This window comes from Ursus arctos, chromosome X (assembly GCF_023065955.2).
Source record: "Ursus arctos isolate Adak ecotype North America chromosome X, UrsArc2.0, whole genome shotgun sequence".
NCBI lineage: Eukaryota > Metazoa > Chordata > Mammalia > Carnivora > Ursidae > Ursus > Ursus arctos.
The window spans coordinates 9,319,886-9,339,236 of NC_079873.1; the positions used below are offsets into that span (position 1 = coordinate 9,319,886).

The following is a 19,351-nucleotide window of genomic DNA, read 5'->3' on the forward strand; positions in this document are numbered from 1 at the left end:
TCCTAGTGGCACACCAGTCGTCTGCAATGGGTTTGGGGGTATTCCGGGTTTGGGGGGCCGCTCCTGGTTGCTCGGCACGTCCGTCGCCTCTTCCTGCACCCTCCCTCGGTGCCCAGTGAAGCTGGTACATTGGCCCTCCCTCTCCAGGCAGGGCAGAAAGGTCAAGAATGGGGCCCAGAGCTCTCCCTCTTCAGCCCCTCCTCCCCCAGCTCCGCCCCCTCCAGCTCCTCCTCCTCCCGGTCCCGCCGCGGCGCTTTCCCGCTCCTCCGCCCCCTCCAGCTCCACCCCGCCCCGCGAGTCCCGCCCCGACTCCGCCCCCTCCAGCTCCTTCCAGTCCGCTCCTCCTTTGGTCGACAGCCGCGCTTTCCCGCTCGCGTCGCAGCCTCCGGTGCCACCGCCGCCTCCGCCATGCCCAACATCGTGCTCTTCAGCGGCAGCTCGCACCAGGACCTGTCCCAGCGCGTGGCCGACCGGCTGGGCCTGGAGCTGGGCAAGGTGGTCACTAAGAAGTTCAGCAACCAGGAGACCAGGTGGGGGCCGCGCCGGCGGCCGGGCCGGGCCGGGGAGGGCGCCGGGCGCGCGGCTGCGGGGCCGGGCGGGGACCGTCGCCCGCCCGGGACCACTCCGCGGCCGCCCGCTCCCCCTTCCGGGGCGGGACGGCCACGACGCGGCCTCCGCGCCACCGCTGCGGCGCCCGGGAGACGCGGAGGAGGGCGGCCCCTGGCCCGGAAGGGCGACCTCGGGGCGGTCATAGCGTCGAGGCGAGGTGGGCGCAGGCCGGCGGGAACCGCTTCGGTGCCGGGCACGCGGCGAGGGGCGCCACTGGCTTTGCTCGTCGGGTTTCCCGGTCCCCTCCAGGCTGGTCCCAAATCCCGGGCGTGCGAGGGACGGCTCCGCCCACGTCACCAGCCCCGGCAGCGCACTGCATTCACCTGGGGTCGTTGAAAAAGCTTCCCCTCCCTGCCCCGGAGCTTCGGATGCCGCGGGAGGGGGCGGGGGGAAATCTGCGTTTTCAAAGCTCGCAGGTGACTCCGCAGCAGCCTGGGCGCGGACCTTTGGGTTAAGCGGAGGGGGTGTTTGTGCGGAGGGTTTAAAGAGCGCGAGAGCGCCGGAGCGCACGTGCTGGTTCCCGTGGGCTTCCTCTCATTTTTCTGCCTCAGAGATGATAGACTTTCGTCATCTTCGTAGTTGGGGGACTCAGCTGTGTCCAGCGGCAAGGCACTGGCCCGGTGTAACCGCCACCCGTGTCTCAGGTCCAGGAGCCGTGCTTGCCTCCGTTCAGTGAGGTCAGGCCGGTGGCCCCCCCACCCCCGAGACGGGACAGGGGCTCAGTTTTCCACCTGCCTGAGTCCACAAAGCTCTTTGACCAGTTTCAAGTGCGTCTTCTTTTTAGCTCTCTCCCTTAAGTGTCCAGCACTGTATGCAGTTACTGATCATTTTTACATATGGCAGAAGTCCAAAGCAACCAACACTTTCAACAAGTGCTGCTGGAACAATTGGGGTAAGCTGCCAGAACAGCAACAAAAGCCATCTATACGGCCCACCATCTCGAAATTAACTTGAAATGGATGGTAGGCTTCAGCCTAAAGCCTAGAACTAAACATTTGTAGAAGAAAACGGGAGAAAACCTTGATGATTTTTGGATTAGTCAAAAATTTCTTAGATGCTGAGGAGTGAGATTCATACATATGGGGACGATGGTGTTTGCTGAGTCAGCTTTAGAGGATATGTGAAGCCCTTCTTCCAGGTGGGAAATCACCATACATCGTCCTGTTGATAATGTAAGTGAAGAAATGTTTGTGAACCAGTAACAACAGGTGGTGTACCTGCCGGGAGTCCTTGAGCCAAACGTTTCCCCTTCGCAGAGTTTAATACAGAAGTCTGGGAGGATGGTGGAGGGCTCTGGAAAAGGATAGTATAGCTAGGTTTTGAATGTTGTAATAGCTTGCCAGCCCTATTCAAGTTTCAGTAGCTGTAAGAAGAGTGGGATAATAGTTTTTGTTCAGGAGGTGGCGTTGTGTAGGTAGAGGAGACATTTCTGGGTGAAGTGAATTTTGAAAGCAAATATGTTGCCCTTCCCTGTTCTCCCGGTGCAGCGCCATCCTTTGCTGGTAGAGCATAGTTAGGTAGTCCTGGCTCCGAAGTCCATGGCGAAGTCATTGTCGAATTTCTGCTCCAAATACTGTATGTACTGTTGGGTGAAACTCAATTCGGACCTTGAAATACGACTGTTTAACTCAATTTTATTTGGTTTTGAGTATTTTATAACCACCACCTGATAAGTAGAAATTATGAGGTCTCAAAAACCACTCAACATGAAGTCTGAGAATTGCTTAGTTATATGTTTTTTGTTTTTGTTTTTTTATTTTTTAATAATTCACTCTTCATTTTATTCATTAGAGAGAGTGAGCGCGAGAGTGCGCTCGAGAGCTCATGTGAGCAGGGGGAGGGGCAGAGGGAGAAAGAATCTCGAGCAAACTCTTAGCTGAGCCCAGAGCCCGATGCGGGGCTCAGTCCCAGGACCCTAAGAACATGACCTGAACCGAAATTAAGGGTCAGTTGCTTAACTGACTGAGCCACCCGGGTGCCCCTGTTTTGTTTTTTAAGTAATCTCTACACCCAAGGAAGGGCTTGAACTCATGACCCTGAGATCAAGACTCACATGCTCTACCGACTGAGCCAGCCAGGTGCCCCAACATTACATGTTCTTATTATTTAGAATATAACAAGTTAGCTTCCTGACTTTTCTCTTTCCCATGAACCGTCTGGGTCCAGAGGTTGATTTTTACAAACAGTCCTCTCTGTACTTAGGTATTGTACTAATGATCTGGTTTTTATTGTGTGGTCCTAGAGATGAGAAATGGGGTAAAAGGAAGAGAAGATTGATTTAGTTCATGTAAGAGGCCCCTTCCTGAACCTGTCCCCTGAACCAGGACCAGAAATCTGCTTTGAAGTCTCCTGGTCATCACTCCTTCCATTCCCCCACTTTTTTTTTTTTTAACGTTTTGATTTTTAAGTAATCTCTATACCCAACGTGGGACTCAAACTAAGAACTCCCAAGATCAAAAGTAGCACACTTCTCCAGCTGAGCCAGCCAGGCGCCCCCCCCTTCATTCTCCCCCTTCATTTTCCCCCTTCATTCTCCCCCTTCATTCTCCTCCTTCCTTCCCCTCCTTCCTTCCCCTCCTTCATTCTCCCCCTTCATTCCCCCCTTTTTTTGAAGATTTTATTTATTTATTTGTCAGAGAGAGAGAGGGAAAGCACAAGCAGGGAGAGCAGCAGGCAGAGGGAGAAGCAGGCTCCGCACTGAGCAAGGAGCCTGATGGGGTATTTGATCCCAGGACCCTGGGATCGTGACCTGAACCGAAGGCAGACGCTTAACCAGCTGAGCCGTCCAGGTGTCCCTCATTCCCCACCCTTAAAACACCACTTAATCAGACACAGGGCCTACTGATTTTCCCTTCTCCTCTCTGAATCATGATACTGATTTATTTTTTGAAATTTATTTTTAAAGATTTTATTTATTCATTTAAGAGAGGGAGCTCGAGTGAGCACGAGTGGAGGGAGGGGGAGAGGGACAAGCAGACTCACCTCTGCACAGGGAGCCCAACACAGGCCTCCATCCCAGGACCCTGAGATCATGACGTGAGCCACCCAGGTGCCCCTCTGAATCATTTTAGATACGCAGAGAGAGGTCTGTACCAGCTTCACTATAGACCACTGAAATCCCACAGTGAAGGTGTCTGAAAGTCTGTTGTAACATTTTATTCTGGTCAGTTAACCTGCCCAGCTGTACTGAGAGACCCAAAGTTTTGGTTTCCTATTGTGTAACAAATCACCCCAGAATTTAACAGCTTAAAACAACAATCGTTTATTTGACCCACAAACCTACAGTTAGGGCAGTGCCCTGTGTGATGGCATCTGGGACAGTTAACTGGGGCTGGAGGGTCTACTTCAAAGATGGCTCGCTCACATGGCTGGTAAGTCGGTGCTAGCTTTTGCCTGGCAGCGTGGTCAGGACCTCTCCACGGGGCTGCTTGAGCTTCCTTACAGCATGGAAGGCGGGAAGTGGCAGCTGCCAGTCTGGTAAGGTCTGGGCCCTGAAGTTGGTGCATTGTCACTTCTGTTGTCAAGCAAGGGAAGCGGAACATAGACTCCACTTAATTAATTAATTACTTAATTAATTAATTTTAGAGAGCAAGTATGTGCAAGAGCATGCAAGCAAGGGAAGGGCAGGGGCAGAGGGAGAGACAATCTCAAGCCGACTTCCTGCTGAGTGTGGAGCCTGACGTGGGGCTTGATCTCATGACCCTGAGATCACGATCCAAACTGAAACCAAGATGCTTAACTGTCTGAGCCACCCGGGCACACCTAGACTCCACTACTACTTTTTTTTTTTTTTTTAAGATTTTATTTATTTGCTTGAGAGAGAGAGCAGAAGAGAGAGTGGTGGGGGGAGGAGGAGAGGGAGAGGCAGGCTCCACGCTGAGCAGGAAGCCCGATGTGGGGCTGGACCCCAGGATGCTTAAGGCAGACGCTTCACCAACTGAGCCACCCAGGCGCCCCTAGATTCTACTTCTTGATGGGAAAAGTTTTAAAGTCTCTGCAGCCATCTTTTAATTACCACACCCATTTGTTGTTGAGTCAGATAAACTCATCTGCCTTCTAATTTGGGGATCTGTGAAGATTCTCCATCTGAACAGCTAAAGGATGCTGCCTTCTGGCCGCAATTTTGAAAAGACCCTACAAGAAGGTTCAGTCGTGATCATCTCTGTGAGTAGAGGCAGGAATAGCTTTGGGGGAAAATGTTGCCATGGTGATAGGACTTGCCATCCTCTGCTGGACTGCTAATCGTAAGGGGGCCGAAGTTCCTGAAGAAAAATAGGCCCAAGAAGCAGGTCTTTGGGGATCAACAGTCATCACACCAGAGGCTGGCACACTTTTTCTGTAACGGGCCAGACAGTAAATAGTGCCGGCTCGGCAGGCCCATGTCCTCTCTGTTGCTGCCGCGTCTCACAGCTGTGTGGCTTAGCAGGCTGTCGTGGGTCACTGCACTCCTCTCTGGAGGCTCTAGGGGAGAAGCCATGCCCTTACCCTTCTCAGCTGGGAGAGGCTGCCTGCAGTCCTTGGTCTCTCCTTCCATCTTCAAAGCCAGCAATGTAGCACCTCTCCGACCCTGCTTCAGACCTCCCATCTCTCTCTCTGACCTCTTCTTCTGTCTTCCTGTCCTATTTTAAGGACCCTTGGGGTTGCATTGGGCCCACTTGAATAATACAGGAAAATCCTCGTTTTAAGGTCAGCTGATCAGTAACCTTAATTCTGTCTGTCCGCTTGTTTCCCCTTTGCCATGTAACGTATTCAGAGGTTCTGGGGCTCAGGACATAGACCTCTTTGCGGGGCCATTCCCTAGCACGCCAGTCTCAGCCGTGGGTTGTAGACGGCTGACTCCTAGCTATATAACGCTGCGATTTCCGAATTGACTTTATTCCACAGTTGATAGGATGTTCACAAGGGACTTGCGTTTAGCTCCTCAGAACTCAAAATAGGAGGTAGCGTATAGAATTCTGTCTCTTTCATCTCGACGGTGGCGTCACACACTGTCCATTCATAGCAGAGAACATAGAAAAATATGACCCACTGTTACCAAAACTCATTTGCAGATCAGTTCGACTTGAAAACCTTCATTTTTGTGTCCTAATTATTCGAGCTGAAGTTGGATAGACGCTTCTGTTGATTCGGCATGCTGCTGCATGGGTATCCAAAATGTCGACTCATTGTAAAGTTGTTGTAGAAATAATTGGCTCTGTTGATAATACAGTATCATTGCGTATAATTGGCTTCTGATAGAAGAGAGAGGGTATTTATGTACCTCGCTTGTGATTTTAAAGTAAGATTCATTATATTTCTTTTTAGGGTGAGACCATTTATAGCCCATCTTCCTGTAATGTGGTGTGTGCTTTCCTAACAATCCTGCTATGCAAAGTCGTACAGTAAAAAGCACAGGGTTCGTGGGAAAACGGGGGTTGGGAGCACAGCACTCCAACTTCCTCAGTAACTTATTTTAAAAAGATGGGAATATAATGGAAATGGTAAGACACTACACATATTACAGATTTTAAAAATAGTGGGGCGCCTGGGTGGCTCAGTTGCTGAAGCGTCTGCCTTCGGCTCAGGTCATGATCCCAGGGTCCTGGGGTCGAGCCTCGCATTGGGCTCCCTGCTCAGAGGGGAGTCTGCTTCTCCCTCTGCTCCCCCCGCCCCGCTTGGGCTCCTCCCCCGAATAAATAAATCTTAAAAAAGTACATGAACACTGTAGTAAGTATGGCACTTTGCATTGAAAAAGACCTACAGCTTCCTTATGGAAGTAGGTTTTGGAAGGGCCGTAGCTTTTGGGTTCTTGTGAGGCGATGGCGGGGGTGATCTGAAGTCGGGTAGAAAATGGTGATACCAGATGTGGATGGGTGTGGCTGTGGTCCTGGCGGGGAGGGTGTGTGCACACATGTGCCATGTTCCCAGTATTTCGAAGTGGCTCCATTCAGCTGGGTGCAGTGCAGTTTTCTGCATTCTTATCTCAGGATGAAATGCAGAATTCATATTATGCTCAAATTGTTCCTGATGTATCAGTTGGAACAAAATTAGCCTTTTCAAAACAAACGTTGTAGCAGATCTGAAGGTCTCCTTGGTCCTTGGCAGTACTCTGGGAAGGACCTGCCCCAGCACACAGCATTATTTCTCTTTTCTTCCTGTGGAAGGTACATGCGGAGGGGGGGCTGGCTTGCTCTCATGATGAACACTCAGCGTCCTCTGCCCAACACACAAAAATTTTCCAACACGTAATTTTCAAAGACTTTTGAAGCTCCCCTTTCCTCTTTCTCCAGAAGCTCCTGGAGGATGCCAACCAGCGAAACAAGTACAGCAAGAAAGAGGATACAGAAAATGGGACATTGAGTGCAGGGGAGGGGCGGTGGGATTCCCCGGGGGGCATCTGTGCAGAGGCAGAAGGAGAAGCCTGGGTCAGCTAGCAGCGGGAGGAAACGGGCAGGACAGTGAGCTGGCGATCACACTTGTGGCCTCCGACGTGTTGGGAATGTAGATTGTCAGCCCAGTGTTGAGGCTGGAATTTGTATTCACTACGTAGAAAACTCAGCAGGTGAAAAGGTAGGATAATAATACTCCAGGGAAAACAAATCACCAAAAATTATGTGGAAGAGGGAAATCTAAACTTGGGTTTAAGTTTGCTTTATGGCTCAGCTCTGAATAGCACTTACACAGTTAAAGGTAGCCCATCCTATTTGGTTAGAAGATTGATCTACGTTGGGATGATGGTGAGACCAGAATGCTGCAGGGGGTGTGGGTGATGGGGGCTGTGGTGTGCGGGTAGTTACGTCTTCATCTTCCAAGCAAGAAGTCAACACATGATGCCCAAAATGAAAACTCAAGATGAAGCGATAGAAACGTCCGAGTTGGAGACTTGAAGATAAATGCCTGAAAACCATAACAAGAGTTGAAATGGGTGCCTCTGAAATGTTTGTTACAAGCCTTACAGAATGACTAGAATTTTTTAAGCCATGTGTATATGTAACTTTAATAAAAGTAAAACTCAATATACTATTTAGCAGAAAGAAGTAGATATAGCAGGACTGAGACGTATTTCTAACGAGCGTGTAAGATGCTGTCCTATATGAAAAAGTTCAGCTTGCAAGGTGGTCCTCCGCTGGCCTTTGGGAACCTTGTGTTTGAAAGGGTTCGCGCCCTTCCCAGATAGGAACAGCTCCTTCTCCCTAACTGTGCAAACAGTGTGGTTAATGTGGAGCCCCTGGGGGTCTGGACTTCTGGTCCGCGCCCAGCAGATGGAGCCTATGTGACCGCTAGCCCCCCCAGTAATAGCCTGGGCACTGATGAGCTTCCCCGGGGGACAGCACCTCCCACACTTTGGCACGGCTGGTGGCTGGGGGGATGGAGCCCCACCCGTGCGACTCCAGCACAGGGGGACTCTTTGAAGCTTGCACCTGGTTTCCCACGGATTTTGCTCCTCGCACCTTCTCCCTTTGCTCGTTTTGCTCCCTTTCGCGGTGGTAAATCATGGCCACGAGCGCCACTGTACGGTGAACCCTCCCCCCCCTGCCCCCCAGTGGTGCTCCAGGGCACCTCCAAGACGCACACATACCTTACTGTTAACGGATAGCATTTTTCTTTTCCTAGCGTCGAGATCGGTGAAAGCGTGAGGGGCGAAGATGTCTACATCATCCAGAGTGGCTGTGGGGAAATCAACGACAACCTGATGGAACTCCTCATCATGATCAACGCCTGCAAGATCGCGTCATCGTCCAGGGTAACTGCCGTGATCCCGTGTTTTCCATACGCCCGCCAGGATAAAAAGGACAAGGTACGAGAGCGCCATCCTGTTGGCACAACCTGCTCTGGGTTCTCATCTACGATTTTTTTCCCCCTCACACGTTACCTCAGAATATCTGGAAAATGTTTGCTTTCTATCATCTTGGCTTTTCAGAGGTTTGTCTTCAAGCCAGCCATCATGTTAATATTGATGGAGATACAGGCAAGGCATATTTTTGCAGGTATGATAGCGTATAGCCCTGGTGTTGGAATTGTTGTGTATCTTTATGGCGGTGGATAGAACTCAGTACACCCACACCACCACCCCCAGTGAGCACGTGAAACCGGGGAAGTGGAATCCGATCACTGAACTGTGTCAGTGCTAGTATTTTGGTTGTGATTCTATACTCTAGTTTTGCAAGTGTTACCGTGAGGAGAAGCCGGGTAAAGGGCACAACCAGATCTGTGAATTGTTTCTTACAACTGCATATGAATCTATAGTTCTCTCAAAATAAAAAATTTAATTGAAAAAATACACCATTATCTCTTTTTAACCTTTCGAGAAGAATGAAGTTGATATTGTTGATGTTTTTCTTTTAGCAACGCTAGCACTATAGGAGGCTGTGTGAGTTTCTAGAAGAAATTAAAATAGTCCTTGTCTTCGAGAAGAACCAGAGAGGTTGGAATTTGAGGGGAACTTTAGAGGGGATTGTATTCGTTTGCCAGGATCGCTGTAACACAAAACACAAACTCGGTGGCAGAAAACAACAGAAACGTGTTGTGTCACAATTCGGGGGCCAGGCATCAGAAAGCAAGGTGTCATCAGGGTCGTGGTCCTTGGGAAGACTCTGGGGGGAAGCCTTCTTTGCCTCTTCTGGTTTCTGGTGGCTCCTGGCATTCCTTGGCTTCTGGTAGCATCACTCCCATCTCTGCATCTTTCTCCACATGCCTTCTTCCCTGTGTCTCTGTGTGCACTTCCCTCTTTTATCAAAGGACAGTCATTGGATTAGGACTCATCCTTTTTTTTTTTTTTTTTTAAAGATTTTATTTATTTATTCGACAGAGATAGAGACAGCCAGTGAGAGAGGGAACACAAGCAGGGGGAGTGGGAGAGGGAGAAGCAGGCTCATAGTGGAGGAGCCTGATGTGGGGCTCGATCCCACAACGCCGGGATCACGCCCTGAGCCGAAGGCAGAGGCTTAACCGCTGTGCCACCCAGGCGCCCCTGGATTAGGACTCATCCTAATCCAGACTGATCTCATTTTGATCTTTACCCTAGTTCTCTCTGCAAGCACCCTCTTTTTAAATGTCACATTCCGAGGTTCTGGGTGGACGACTTTTGGGGGGATATCGCTGAAACCACGATAGGGATCAGCTCTGAAGCTGTTAGCTGTTTTATGTCTTATGGATAGATAGATGTTCAGTCAGGTTCTCCATGAATCCCTCCAGTTGACAAGACACATGGCTGTTGTGTGACGAGACTAATCATGACAAAAGTTTCCCCCGATACGCCTCTGTTTATCTCCCTAATTCATTTTCTGAAACAACACAAATTACCAAACATCACACAAGATTCCCTAAAAATCCCTTTATAAATTTGAATTCCTATGCCAAGGGGCCCCCTCCCTCGAAATTTTAATGTACTTTCAGGTGTGCTTCTCAGACCCCATGCTGAACATAGCTGTCAGTTAATTTTTCCCTAGAAATTGAATATCCAGAACTCCATTATGCAATTGAATTATGATTGACCCTGTATGGATTAGAAGGGGTCAGCAATTTTCTGTGAAGGGGCATGTGGTCTCTGGTGGCAGCTGAACCCTGGTGTATCTCAAAGACACAAGATGATCTGTAAGTGACGGGTGTGGCTGTATTCCAATGAAGCTTGAATGTATGGACAGTGAAATGTGAATTTCATCATTGTCACATGCCGTGAAATGTTCTTTTGATTGTTTTCTTCCCCCGGCTACTTAGTCATGTAAAAACCATCATTAGCTCACAAGCAGTACAAACCAGTGGCTGGCTGGATTTGGCCCGTAGGCCGGTTTGCCACACTTGCATCAGAGCATCGACCGGGTGTGCGTGTGCGCTCGCGTGCGTGCGTGTGTGACTTTGTGACTCTATGTATCACTTAGTGATTTCACTTTAGCTCATGGCAGCCAAAACCTTAGGTCACATAGGCTGCTGTGAAGCGTATGACCTCCCCCTTGTTGTATATGGAGCATTTTTTCTTCTAACTTGATTGCAAAGTTTTCTCTGTGTTTTTAACTCCACAAATTTTCCATGTATTTTTGTCCCATCAGCACAATCTCTTGTCCCGTTTATGTATGTCACAGGATTGTTGAACATCTTCATTTTTGTCTGTGTCCTAAACGAGCCAGTGATATTCTGCTCTTTCTCTTCTGTGTAGCAAGAGGCTTAGCGAATTCTGTATTCTGTCATTTGCCATCAGATTCTCCTTTCACTTCTAGTAACTTTGGCATTTGGTGCTCAGATAGACGGAGGATTGTCCTCTTCTTGAGTAACTGATTCCTTTTACTGTCTCATGGCCTCTGTCCCAGGCGCAGTACCCCGGGGAGGAGAGCCCTCACTTCTCCTTAACGGATACCCATGGAGACTCCTACGGTTTTTGGTTGCAAGTATCCAGTCTGCAGTTAGCTCTGTTTCCCAGGTGGTAACTAGCCCTGCTTGGCCCTGGCGCTTTGTATGCACCTGTCTCCCGTCTTACAGGGAATGTGGCCGCACCCCCAGCCCCCGGCTGCTGATGGCCAGTAGTGCCCTCTGCCGCCGTACGGAGTTCTTCACACACCTGCCCTGTGGGGCTGTGGCTTCTGATTAGCTCTTTGTCCTGTTTTCTATTGTCAGTCATTCGGGTGGGTAGTCCGTTTGGGGCCATTTTGAGCACCTGTCTCTTTCTTTCCTTTTGCTCTTTCTGAATCACTTTGCTGTAAGTGTGTTTCTTGGAAACAACCTGGTAGCTGTTTTCAGTTTTTAACCCCCATCAGACAGTTCCAGACTTGGTGAGCTTAACTGCTGATGGACGAGATAAGACGTTCATTGTCAACAACACAGAAGCAGGGACGTGGACACCGGGTTGAGAGGCCGCACAGATAGCAGCAGAGGGAGGCCTGAGGGCAGAAATTGTGTGGCTTATTGTCCGAGAAATCGGCTGAGAAGAGAAGGAATCGTGAATCGTGGAGGGCTGTGTTGGGTCTCTGTTGCTGCTGTTATAAATTACCGTAAACCGGGGGCTTAGAGTGACAGAAATGTTGTCTCTCACCATTCTGGAGGCCGGAGGTCAGAAATCAAGGAGCGGCAGAGCCAGGCTCGTCTGGAAGCTCTAGGGTAGGACCGTCTGGAGGGTGCCTCGTTCCCTAGCTTGAGGCCACATCTCTCCAGCCTCTGTCTGTGTCTTCGCTTTGTTTCTTACCTCCGTGAACTCTCCCTCTTGACGTGAGGGTAACAAGGGATTGAGTGAGTGCTTAAGAGAAATGCCTGAGCCTGTGAGCAAACTGCATTTATCAGTAACTGGGCTGAGGTGAGACCCAGAATGATGGGAAGACCCTTCTTCCCCCTTTGTGCTCTGCTTAGGTAGGCTAAAGGCCATGGAGTGTTCGAATGTGACGGGAAGTCATGGGCCACACTTGCTCGCTGGGCTCAGACAGAAAAGCCGCCTCAGCCACAGGAAGAGCCCTGGGCAGCCTCCCCCCGCCCCCCCAACCCGGGTTTCTCTTGTCCTTTTCCTTCCCACAGGACCGTGCTGCCTCTGATGTCTGAGACACGATGAAATTCAGTGTAATTGACCTATCCAGAGTTACCTGCAAAGCAGCCCAGAAAAAGCTAGAGCCTTTTAACCGTATTCAAAACCAGCTTCATTATTTTTAATCTTACTGCTTCTTTTGAAGCAAGCCCCACACATCTGTAAAATTTTATTTTTGGCTTCATTTGTACCTGCAAGAAACCAGGGGCTAGTTCTGACGGTGAAGGAATGGTTTCATAAATCATGACACGGCAGCACATGTGGTACTGACCCGGAGAAAGGAAGATGACGTAGTATGAATCGTAAAACCCACGGCGTAGCGTTCATTGTCTGAGCTCTGGGGTTACAACTTTGGAAACAAGTGGACTCAGGTTTGAATTTCAGCACCATGATTCACTCAGCTTGTCCTTTGGAACAGGCTTAAACTCTGTGTTTAGTTTTCTCATCTGTAAATTTAAGGGTAGCATTTGCTACTATTTCTAACATGCTTAGCATATAATAAATACGTGGGTAGGCAGACTTTTTCCAAAAAGAGCCAGGTGTCAAATTTTTTGACTTGGTGGACCCCCAGATCTCTTACAGTAGGTCAGCTCCACCATTTTGGCACGAAAGCAGCCACATATGATACATAAGTGAAGGGAAGTCTGTCTGTGTTCCCATAAAATTTTATTTATGGACATGGGAATAGGAATTTCTTTTTTTTTTTTTTTTTTAAGAATTTATTTGAGAGAGAGGGCACGAGCGGTGGGGGGTGGGAGCAGAGGGGATGGAGAAGCAGGCTTCCTGGGGCTTGATCCCAGGGGCTCGATCCCAGCACCCCAGGATTATGACCGGAGACAAAGGCAGACGAGGCTTAACTGACCAAGCCACCCAGGCACCCCTGGAATAGGAATTTCATATGCTTTTTTCAAATGTCACAAAATGTTCTTCGTTTGTTTTTCAGCCTCTGAAAAATGTAAAAAGCATTCTTAGCTCACAGGTTGTACAAAAACAGACCGCAGGCTGGATTAGTGTCCTGGGCTGCGGCTGGCTGATGTCTGCGGTGGCGGACACTCGGTAATTGGCAGTTTCCTTCCCGGTACAAACAGTATGACGTGGGCAAAGCTGGAAAGCATTACTTCTGAGAGGGTAGAGGACTTGTAGCTTTTTTCACAGTCATTTTCAAGGTTATGTTCTCTTTTCAATTATCAGATTGTTTCTTTTTATTTTTTAACCAGAAACATTGAGAACATTTGTCCAGACATTGGTTTCTCCAATATTATAAATTTGTAAAGCTCATCAAATTTACGCTTTTTAGCAGAGTGGCATCTGATACATTGAATAAGGTCTGGAATATCCAGAGAGTCTTAATCGTGATTAGGCTCTCCCACCAAATGTTTGATCTTTCTCCGTGTTTCCTCAGGGGAGTTGAACGTTTCACTTCTGGTTACTGTCCCTTGTTGCTACCTTTGTGGAAATGTCATACTCATTATTCTCTTAGTGGCTCTAAAGTCAGTTAACTTGCAAATCATCTTTCCTGCAAGATTCAGTTGGGTCTTGATCCAAATTCATAGTACAGAACGCAGACTTGTAAACAAGGTCTGGAGAAGGAAATCAGAAAGTGAGTTTGAAACATTACCTACCTGTGGCTTGGGTCGCAGAAGCAGAAAACGCTGGATGCCACGGAGGAATGGTTTTGCCAGTTACAAAATTATAGGAAGAGCCCCACTTTGATGAGCGTTGAGAATCAGATTGTATTACAAAGAAGTCCCAGTGATCAATTTGCTCTTTTAATTTTCCTGAAATTGTGTTAGACTAAATAATTCTCAGTCACTGAGGCAAATAACTAAGCCTCGAAAACTCGATGTGATCGAGATTCTGTTGTTAAGTATTTACCGAAGAGCTGTGGTACGCAGGGTACAGAGCTGTGTGCGGCAGAAGATGTGAAAATCTTCAAAACCAATTCTTTGCCCTTGAGGGATGCCTAGTCCAGTTGTGAACTATGACATCTGTACGTATCACGTCTTCTAACGTCAGTCTTTACAGCAGATGGCATAAGGTGGTCCCCAGTGGGATGGACAGATTTTTTCTCTCTGGAGTTCTCAGAGCATCACAACATTAGGAGATTTGAACAAGACCTGGAGGGTCAAATGCAGTAGCCCAGCAGATGCATGGGAGCGAGGTGGACATCTGGGTGTAGACAGCAAGGCTTAAATTGTTCTCTAGAAGAGGGAGAGAGTGAGCCTAGTGCAGATTGCAGGACCCTTAGAGCCAGACTGGTTGGGTTTGTTGTTTTTTTTTTTTTTTTTTAGGATTTAGTTATTTGAGAGAGAGCCCGAGCAAGCATGGGCGGGGGAGGGAGAAGGAGACCCCCCACTGAGCAGGGAGCCCGATGCAGGACTCCTATCACAGGATCCCCTGGGATCATGACCTGAGCCAAAGGCAGATGCTTAACTGACTGAGCCACCCAGACGCCCCAAGGTCGGAGTCTTTTTATCCCAAAGGTAATGTGGAACAGAACAGGGAGTTAAACAATGAAAACATGAATTATAGTATGTAATTAGTTGAGAAAGTTGAAAAATGTAAAAAAAAAAATAGAATATTTTCCCATAATTTCACTTTCTGGAAACATTTACCATTAACATTTTGGGGGTGTTTCTTGTCATTCATTGTGTGTTGGAAAAAATGTGTGCGTGTGTGTTACGTATGTATTGCTAACCTTAAAAGTAAACCTGCCAGTTATTTTACCAGCAAAAGGTAGGTTTATTCAAGAATTTAGAAAAACCATTGGCAAGTCTGGAGGACGAAGGAGAGGGACACTTTTGAAGGAGCAAAGGGAGTGGGAGGGCTGTTACGAACTAAAAGGCCATGGGAGGAAACTGGGAGTTGGAAGTGTGGTGGCTTTTCATCAGTGGAGCTGTTGCCAGGAATGAGGGAAGTGTTTCTGCCTCCTGCTGGAGTAGCGACGTAGTAGAGTAGTATCCACGTGCGTGGTCAGGCCCCCCTCTTCCTGTCAGGTCTGCAGTTGAGTAGGAGTGGAAGGGCGTGAGGGCTCCCCCTCCCGAAACCTCCTAACTCCATTTTAGTGAGGGTTCCCTTCCTAACATTCTTATTTCCCCACCCCCCCCTTTTTTAAAAATATTTATTTGACAGAGCGAGAGAGCACAAGCAGGGGGAACAGGGGAAACAGTAGAGGGAGAGGGAGAAGCAGGCTCCCTGCTGACCAGGGAACCCGATGCGGGGCTCAATCCCAGGATCATGACCTGAGCCGAAGGCAGATGCTTAACCATCTGAGCCAACCAGGCGCCCCTTACATCCCCCTTTTGATCAAGATCTTTCCTTGAAAGCACCACTGATCAGCAGTCAGGTTCTTTATATTGAGTGGTTTTCTCTCTCATTGCCAGCAACGACCTCTCCTGGTTGTCGGGTCTCACGTGGGAGGGAAAGTGCGTAGCAGTTGGAAAGCACTTAAGCCACACTTAGTACAGGGAGCGTTAGAAGAGACGAAGGCTCGGGCATTGTCCATCTGAAGTCCGTCTCTTCTCCGGATTGTGAGCCTGGAGCCGGCGTCACCTTACTGGGCATGTCCTTTCTGCAAAAGATGGAGAGACAATACCCAGTCCAAACCAGCATGACAGAACCAACTGTATGTTGGTTCTAAACCAGAACCCTAGGTCTGAAAAAATTTATCAGCTCTTATTTGGATTTAGGGAAGAAAGGTTTCTCCCTCTGCAGGCCATCCCGAGTCACATTTGCCTCCTGAAGTGGCTCTGAGATAAAATAGGGAAATCGTACGAGAGTGCAGTGAAGGGAATAACCAAGCACATTTGGGAAGCGACAGTACGCATATCAACATGAAACAATAGTTAATGGACCCTTTTTGCAAGAACAGCAAAACTTCAAGGACATTTTAAAACAGTGTTGTTATCTCAAAAGAGCCATTTAGAACCATTTGTGTTATTAGTAATAGTCTATAAAGTTGTGAATTCAGAGACGATGAATTTGGATAAGAATCCAGGGTCAGTTAATAGTTTAGATAAAGGAAAGGCTTGTGAATTCCGCACCTTGTCACCCTTCGGAAAGGGTCACAGGATCCTAATGCGGCTGTTCCTGTTTCAGAAGGTTTCCCCTTTTTTGCAAGAGATTGGGAAGTGCAGATAAAGGGCATTTTCTTGCCACAAAAGAGATATAAGCAGCGACGGTGAGAAAAAGTCTACAGGCCTGGTCTGGACAGCTTGGGAAAGCGGTCTCTCCGGATGTTGTCTGTTTCATTTCCGGGAATCTTCACTTTCACGTCGTCAGAGGGCGTGCAGGTCCAGTGGGAGGTGGTGCTTGCCTTAGGTGGGTCACGTGGGTCCAGGAGTCTAGTCCCTGGAGTTTGGCTGCACGGGGGTTGGTAAGCAGTTCCTGATAAGGCCCTTTCCGGCGAGGCTATAGAATCTTTCTGGAGGTGTCTTTTCCAAGAGACAGATTCTCCAGGTTGTGAAGGGTGATGACGTAAGATCGTTGTCTGCTGGGAGTGCACAGTGAAGATGTTGCTGTACCAGAGAATGGTGATTTTTAACAGAAGCATCTAGACCTTTACGATATTGAAGATATCTCCTTTCATCAGCTATGGGTCCAAAGTGGCAGGGGCCAAACGCACCATCGTCCTAGGACTATCTCCAGGGGCGAGAGTGCATGAATTCCAAAAGGGCGAAGATCTGCGATCTAGAGGGACTCATGGCAATGCCTTCGGCCAAGCTGTTTGGAGAGTCTGTACATTTTGCCACTTGAGTCTTTTTTTTTTTTCCTGTATCTTATTATTATTTTTTTTTAATGATTTTTTTATTATGTTAGGCACCATATAGTACATCCCCGGTTTCCGATGTAAGGCTCGATGATTCATTAGTTGTGTATAACACCCAGTGCACCATGCAATACGTGCCCTCCTTACTACCCATCACCGGTCTATCCCATTCCCCCACCCCCCTCCCCTCTGAGGCCCTCAGTTTGTTTCTCAGAGTCCATAGTCTCTCATGTTTCATTCCCCCTTCTGATTACCCCCCCTTTCTTTATCCCTTTCTTCCCCTACCGATCATCCTAGTTCTTATGTTCCATAGATGAGAGAAATCATGTGATAGTTGTCTTTCTCTGCTTGACTTATTTCACTTAGCATTATCTCCTCCAGTGCCGTCCACATTGCAGCAAATGTTGAGAACTCGTTCTTTCTGATAGCTGAGTAATATTCCATTGTATATATGGACCACAACTTCTTAATCCAGTCATCTGTTGAAGGGCATCTCGGCTCCTTCCCCAATTTAGCTATTGTGGACATTGCTGCTATGAACATTGGGGTGCATATGGCCCTTCTCTTCACTACGTCTGTATCTTTGGGGTAAACACCCAGTAGTGCAATGGCTGGATCATAGGGTAGTTCCATTTTTAACTTTTTAAGGGACCTCCACACTGTTTTCCAGAGTGGCTGTACCAACTTGCATTCCCACCAACAATGTAGGAGGGATCCCCTTTCTCCACATCCTCTCCAACAATTGTTGTTTCTTGCCTTGTCTATTTTTGCCATTCTCACTGGCGTAAGGTGGTATCTCAGTGTGGTTTTGATTTGGATTTCCTTGATGGCTAATGATTTTGAACATTTTTTCATGTGTCTGTTAGCCATTTGTATGTCTCCATTGGAAAAGTGTCTGTTCATATTTTCTGCCCATTTTTTGATTTGTTTGTTTCTCGTGTATTGAGTTTGAGAAGTTCTTTGTAGATCTTGGATACCAGTCCTTTATCTGTAGTGTCATTTGCAAATATATTCTCCCATTCCGTGGGCTGCCTCTTAGTTTTTCTGACTGTTTCCTTTTTGCCACTTGAGTCTTAACAGTGTCCTTAGTGCATTCGAGCAGCCCTGAGGATTGAGGACGGCATGGAAAACGTTTACGTAAAGCTGGCCACAGTGCCCAGACTTGTAGAAGCACCTGACCGGTAAACTGGGTGCCCTGGTTACTATGTAGTTCAAGAGGGGTTCCCTGGGTAGGGATCATTTTTTCTGCTAGAATTTCAGCCCCAGAAGAGGCACTGGCCTAGCTACAAGGGACGCTTCAGTCCAGTGAGAAAACAGACAAACCATGACGAAAACATGTTTGTAACCATGAGATAGGGGCGAGCTGCATGAAATCCACTTGTCAAACCTCAGATGGCCCATTGGGCAATTTAAGATGCTGGGGGAAGTATGGAGAGGTTTTCCATGATTATATTTGGACAAATGGAACATGCAAAGTACATTAGGCATTTTTGTGACCTTTTTAATATTTTTCCATCAATATCGGCTCATGAATGCTCTCATTTTGTCAGTAGACCTGTGGTTTAATGCGTGTGCAGTTGGAAGTAGGGGGAATTGTGGAATTTCTGGTGGGACTGGATAGTTATTTGGTCTAAACCAGAGCTCGCTTTCTTTATCGAAGCAACAGTTACTAGATTTCCAATGTTGTTTCTCCTTTTCCGGGGCTAATTGTTGGGCATCTCTGGTCAATTTTTCTAATTTGTCCTTTGAAAGAACATCCCTTTGGAACATGACAGGGGTCTGGCTGTCCCTCTCCTTGAGAGCAGCATTTTTTGGTGGAAGTAGCAGCAAGGTGATGTCCTTTGGCCTGCAGGGAGTTGAGCCTGGAATGTCTGGGAACCTTCATGGCCAGAGCTGCCAGCAAAAGTATGGCAGCCAACAGATTTTGGACATAGGAGCCATTTTTTATCTCACCCCCATTGGAGGTAAGGAGACCTCGGTTGAAACGTTCCACAATCATGAGCTACCCTGGGGGCATACTGACTATCAGTATAAGTGTTGTGTGGCTTTGCCCTTGGCGAAAACACAGGCTTGAGTCAGGGCGTGTAACTCAGCCTCGTCGTGCCGAAGTAGCTAAAGGTAAGGGTGACAGCCTCAGTGGCAGTTGGAATAGCCCTCCCAGCGTGCTGTTTACCACTTGTATTCTTGAAGAACCATCAGTAAGCCACGAACAGCCTGCGTGGCGCAGGGGCGTGTCCTGTAAGTTGTCACGGGCAGTCGGAGGGCGATCTGGAGCGTGAGGCCGTCGTGAGGGCTTTCCTCGGGAAGGGGGGTGGAGGGTGGCAGGGTTAGGGCTGTCGCAGTGAGAAGGAGTTAATATAGGAGGAACAGCTAGCAGGAGGATGTCATCGGGGTGAGGCGACTGGTTGCGTGGAACACGGGGGATGGTTCAGGGGGACCCGCGTGACTTATATCTTCGGTGGCCTTAACTGTGAGGGAGGTGGCGGGAATGG

General features: G+C 48.3%; 1 protein-coding gene across 1 annotated transcript in view; it reads left to right on the forward strand.

Annotated features, from left to right (window-relative positions):
- Positions 1-303: 303 nt before the first annotated feature.
- The window catches only part of PRPS2 (phosphoribosyl pyrophosphate synthetase 2), a 37,713-nt gene continuing 18,665 nt past the window's right edge, over positions 304-19,351 (forward strand). The window contains exons 1-2 of the mRNA XM_026478136.4: positions 304-530; positions 8,203-8,386. Coding sequence (XP_026333921.1) covers positions 409-530; positions 8,203-8,386 — 306 coding nt within the window. The 5' untranslated portion in view covers positions 304-408. The remainder of the gene's footprint in view (positions 531-8,202; positions 8,387-19,351) is intronic.